Source organism: Alexandromys fortis, unplaced genomic scaffold (assembly GCF_014885135.2).
Source record: "Alexandromys fortis isolate MF-2015 unplaced genomic scaffold, M_Fortis_MF-2015_v1.1 scaffold_41, whole genome shotgun sequence".
NCBI lineage: Eukaryota > Metazoa > Chordata > Mammalia > Rodentia > Cricetidae > Alexandromys > Alexandromys fortis.
In genome coordinates, this window is record NW_026067923.1 from 755,430 (window position 1) to 760,816 (window position 5,387).

A 5,387-nucleotide genomic window follows, 5' to 3' on the forward strand; every position below is an offset into this window, starting at 1 on the left:
TTTTTCCGAGACAGGGTTTCTCCGTAGCTTTTGGTTCCTGTCCTGGAACTAGCTCTTCTAGACCAGGCTGGCCTCGAACTCACAGAGATCCGCCTGCCTCTGCCTCCCGAGTGCTGGGATTAAAGGCCTGTGCCACCACCACCTGGCTAACTCTCACATCTTGATTAATCCATTTCTATTAATGAGTGTAGCACCAAGAGGTGGTGGCTTACCGGGAAGGATTTTAACCTGCGTCCATCTTGGAGAGGAGAGCTATAGCTTCTGCCTCACTGCCTTCTTCCCAGCATTCTGTTCTGTCTACTCTGCCTACCTAATTTTCTGTCCTATCAAAAGGCCAAAGCAGTTTCTTTATTAACCAATGAAAGTAACACATAGACAGATGTCCCTCCTCCATCATACAGAGAAACACTATCTCAAAAAAAAAAAAAAAAACAAGCAAAAAAGATTAATTTAAGTTATAAGAACTAGTTAGGCACAAGCCTAAGCTAAGGCTGAGCATTCATGATTAATAGTAAGTCTCTGTGTGGTTATTTGTGACCTGCGGTTCCAATAAGAAAATACTGTTACAACCTGTTTTCCAATAAGAAAATACTGTTCAGGGTTCACCTAGACACACTGTGGCTGAGTCAAAACAAAACAAACAAGCAAAGCTAGTATATAAACACCCAGATGCTCAATGTATTCAATCATACACAGAACTCGCCTGTGAGTCCTACCTTTTTGACCAGCGGTAGCAGGCTCTTCCCTGGCCACAGCAATTCAGACCTGGTATCCTGTGTCCCCCGGACCTTTTCATGATCATCCCCTCCCTGAAGGAGAGACCACATCAAGTCATGAAGTTCACATGTACAGTTCACACATACTGTGTTCAGCCCCACAGCCAGGGATCATATAAACTGTCTCTCATGAACTCCCTTTCCACTCCTACCCAACACATCCCCCCTGTCTCTCCCTTCACCCTCCCCTTGGTCACTGCTCTCTATCAGGTAGGGCCCACCAGCAGAAACTCTTACAGACACTTGCTCAAATGTAGCCCTTTCGGCCTTTGTGGGTCGGTGATTCTATTGGGCACAATGTAGGCTCTTTGCACCCTGGCTCCAGGATCTTAAGGATAAATCCTCCCTGTAGCTACCATGGCTGCACCTAAGATGGGGTTTCGGGCCCCCCAGGGTCTTACACATTTCTACACAGCATCACACACAGTGATCAATCGAGCCATATAAAGTAAGGAGACCAAAGCTACTGGCTATGCAAGTGGGATATTTTGCTAGGCATGCTAGCCCATGCCTATCAACCCAGCCTTTGGGTAGTAGAAACAGGGGAATCAGTAGTTCAAAATCATCCCAAGCTACATAAAAGAGTTCTAGGCAAGCCTAGGCTACACGAGACCCTGTCTCAAAACAAACAAACAAAAACTCAACATCTTAATTTGAAAGATGTGCAATAACAATAACTTAAGAAAGATAATTCTGATACAGCTACTAGCATTGCACTTAACTAAAATTAAAAGTGTAAGTGTGGGACTGGAGCAATGGCTCAGTGAGTAAAGCACCCACCGCTCTTGTGGAGAACCCAGCACCTTTGTCATTCAGCTCACAGCCACGCATAAGTCCAGGGACCAGACGCCCTCTTCTGAACTTTACAGAAGCACACGCACTTGTGTGCACAGACCCACGTACAAACATACATGCACGCACAATTAAAATTAGTAAATAATGATTGAAAAGGGCAAGCCCTTTGTTGGAGCAAGCCCTGGTATCGGGAAGGGAAAACAGCCACTGAGTCAGTTCCCAGTCTATTTATACAGCACGTGTGACAGAGCACTGCGCTGCCGTACTTAGGAAAGGGGGTGGTAACAGCTTGCGGAAGACTGGGAGGAGGCATCTTATGCCCTTGATCCTCCCAGCTGGGAGAGTACTATGTAGACTGAGTGTTCCTAGTCCTCCTGAAAGAGAAGATAGCTGCTGCCCTTGCTTCCTGTAGGGGGCGCTCTGCTCCATATGAGCATCTCCCTAGTGGGGCGGGAGAAGTCCCAGGAAGGGAAGGGCTAGCTGCCTATCACTGTCACAGGCTGTGGCATTAAATCAACTAGCTTCCTTACACATTTGCATAAAGACCCAACCCTGGGACTTACAGGCCCTTTGGTCCCAAATCATGGATGAAAGACAGCTGGCTGACATCAAGGAACTCTGTCTGAAAAAAAAAAAAAAAAGGAAAAAAAAAAAAAAGAAAGAAACCATAAGAAACACTTTAGAAACAAAGCAAATCAGAAGGATAGAAAACATCAGGAAGAAGGAAGGGAAGAAGGAAAACAAAGCATTCATGAATTGCATGAGCCATGTATTGGGAGCCACTAGGTATAAATGCTTTGGTTCACACTGTAATCCAGCTCTCGAGGGAAGGAATGAGGGTCAGGAGTTCCAGGTTAAGCTTACTACACAGTAAAGTCCATGCGAGATCAGCCCAGGCTACGTAAGACTCTGTTTCCAAAAGGAAAAACGAAAAGGAATTGCATAATGAACACACGATCAGGAAAGCTCTGTGCACCACGGGATGGATGGAGACAGAACTCTGCAGACTGTAGAGGACAGCTACTCCCAACCGCTGTTTTCTTTTCCATTTTCATTGCCGGGGAGAGGGTTTCGTGGTACAGTGTTTACAAAAGAAGGTGCGCATGAAGAAAGGATGGAGAGGGTTCTAGAAGGTAGACAGGGGGCATGTGGAAGTGGGGGACAAGGGAAAGGATGGACAGAATGTGGTCCACCTGCAGAGCAAAGATGGAGACCTGCTCTGAATAAAACCCTCTGGAGATCAAAGAGATCAGCAGCATCAGGTGCAAGCAGAATTTCGCCCAGTGCTAGGGGTTGAACCTAGGTGTTCACACACATCTGGCAGGAGCCCTACCGCTGAGCCATGTTCCAAGGCTCTTTTCTTGGAGACGGACTTTCCTTAAGTTATCCAGCTGGACCTGGAGTCACTCTGTGGCCCAGGCCTTGAACCTTCCTCCTCAGCTCTGGAGAAGCTTAGCTTACAGATCTGAGCTACCAGCCCCATTGGTAGACTCACTTCTCAGTGAGTTGGTATGGAAGGTAATGACTCTCACGGGTACCATTTACTGAGGGCTTTCTACAGGCTCACATTGTATTAAATGCTTCTTCACAATTCTCTTAAACATGCTTTGATATTTTCCCAACAGAAAAGGGAGATTAAGCTTAACAGCAAGGGTAGGCGGAGATTTTTGCATTAAAACAACAAATATTTCGATGTCTGTGTGCCCTTGACTCTTTGTTACTAATGCCCAATCTTTCCCTGTGGTGTGAACACAGACTGGGGATACACATGTGGGTGTGGCTGAAGCGAGTAAGACTTTGTGAACACCAGATGCAAATATAAAACCAGGTCTCAGGTACTGGGGGGGGGGGGGTGAAATCTGGGGACCAGAAATTCGAAGTCATCCTCAGCTATATATTGAGTTCAAGGCTAGCACGGACTACACGAGGCCCTGTCTCAAGACAGAAACTAAGACAGAAAGTGAAGAGTTCAAGAATAAGAATATAGAAGAGTAGATTCCAGAAATGAGAATGTAGAAATAAAGAAGCCCAAAGTTGTAAGCCTAGGAGAATGAGAGCCACTTTCTAGGCAGCTTAAGGATTAACTTTTAACAGTGGGTTACTTTGCTTTACAACCCATAGCTCTGTCTACAAGGCTGAAGCGGGGCTCTGCAAACTGAGGATCAGGTTTCAGATAACCCCTGGCCACTCATGACCAGCCATCGATGTGAGCTGAGTTAACTTTTAAATGATGGGATGTACCTGATGTTTTGATTGTGAATTTTCCCATGCCCTTCCCTGCTGTGCGAAACTGGCAGTATGGGGGAGGGGGGGCAGAACTTTGACAAAAAAACAGCAAGTGACAGAGAGAAGCAATGGGGCTAAATACAAACACTAGCCTAACTAGAAGACCCTGGTAATGGAAATTATAAAAGAGGCTATTTCTATCTGAGTTTTACCTCGAGATTGTAAAAATTCTTTTGTTCATGCCTAATGGTTGCGCTTGCTATAAAAAAGGGCAGTCTGGAAATAGCCCATTGCCACAGCCTTACAAGTCCATCTCTGGCTGTTGTCCCAGCTAGCTGCTAAGCTTTTTGTGCCCCGTGGAGATTTATTTTTTAATTTTTTAAATTTTTTCCTGGAATAAAGTTTGCCTCTGGTTTAATAGACTTTGGTGGTCTGTCCCCCATTTTTGCACGACCACCATAGACTCAACAGAAAGAAAGAAAGAAAGAAAGAAAGAAAGAAAGAAAGAAAGAAAGAAAGAAAGAAAGAAAGAAAGAGGGAGGGAGGAAGGAAGGAAAGAAATCTTAAGAGAAAACACACAAAAACAGTCAGTGAACTCAATTTGGCACAAAAGTTCTAATCTTCAATTCGTGGTGGTTTAGGGAAACTAAGCCGCCGAGACCATATAGCCAGGATAAATAGAACTGATATCAAATCAAACCAAATCAAAGTCAGTATGTCATTCAACATTCATCTCTGTTTGTGTTCTTAATATCTCTCTCTCTCTCTCTCTCTCTCTCTCTCTCTCTCCACCCCACCCCCCGTGTTATTGTGTTTTGATTTTGAGACAAGTGTTACCTAGGTAGCCCAGAATGACCTCAGATCTCACATCTTCAGCCTCCTGAGTGCAGGAATCACGTGTGCACCACCATACCCAGCTCAACATTTATCTTATTTAGATGAGATCCCTGCATATAATAATGAGGAGAGGGCAAGCTGCAAACATGGAGGATGAGAGGAAAGATGTGAATTTATCACATGCAGTGCTTAACACAGGCCAGGGTTTGTCTCAGAAAATGCTCGCAACACCTAGAATCGAACACGGAATGTTCCCTGTTTACAAGTTTCTCTTTGAAGAGTTGTCAGCCCAGGAGTGCTGGTGATGCTTGGACCACGTCAGCAATAGCCAGAGAGGAAACCGAGATAAGCTGGGAATGTAGCTCAGCTGGCAGAGGGCTGCCTTCTGTCCCCAGCGCTTCATAAACTGATCGCTGTGCTACACACCTGCAGTCCCAGCACTAGCGAGGTGGAGGCAGGAAAATCAGAAGTTCAAAGTCATCTCTTGCCACAGAGTGTATTCAAAACAGAAACCCTTGACGGGGAAGCTATTTACCCAGGGTGGGGAAGCAGATGGGAGATGACACCAGCAAAGAGTCCAGTGGGAGAATCATCCAGTCATGTGGTAGTCCTAAAACCCCAGAGCAGGAGCAGGGTGGGGCTGGATCGGTAGAGGAAGCCATACCTGGCTTCTAACTGGATTAACAAAAGAAAACAGCAGATTTCCTTGAAATGTTTGTCTGTGGGTTTTTTTTTTTTTTTTTTTTTTTTTTT

The 5,387-nt window shown here is 45.3% G+C and overlaps 1 protein-coding gene across 4 annotated transcripts in view; it reads right to left on the reverse strand.

Annotated features, from left to right (window-relative positions):
- Pld1 (phospholipase D1) overlaps positions 1-5,387 on the reverse strand; it is a 217,470-nt gene that overhangs the window by 113,214 nt on the left and 98,869 nt on the right. For all 4 annotated transcript variants that reach the window (XM_050142099.1, XM_050142100.1, XM_050142101.1 and 1 more), the window contains 2 exons: positions 2,135-2,193; positions 717-809 (listed from right to left, as the gene is read on the reverse strand). In XM_050142099.1, the coding sequence (XP_049998056.1) occupies positions 717-809; positions 2,135-2,193 (152 nt within the window). The remainder of the gene's footprint in view (positions 1-716; positions 810-2,134; positions 2,194-5,387) is intronic.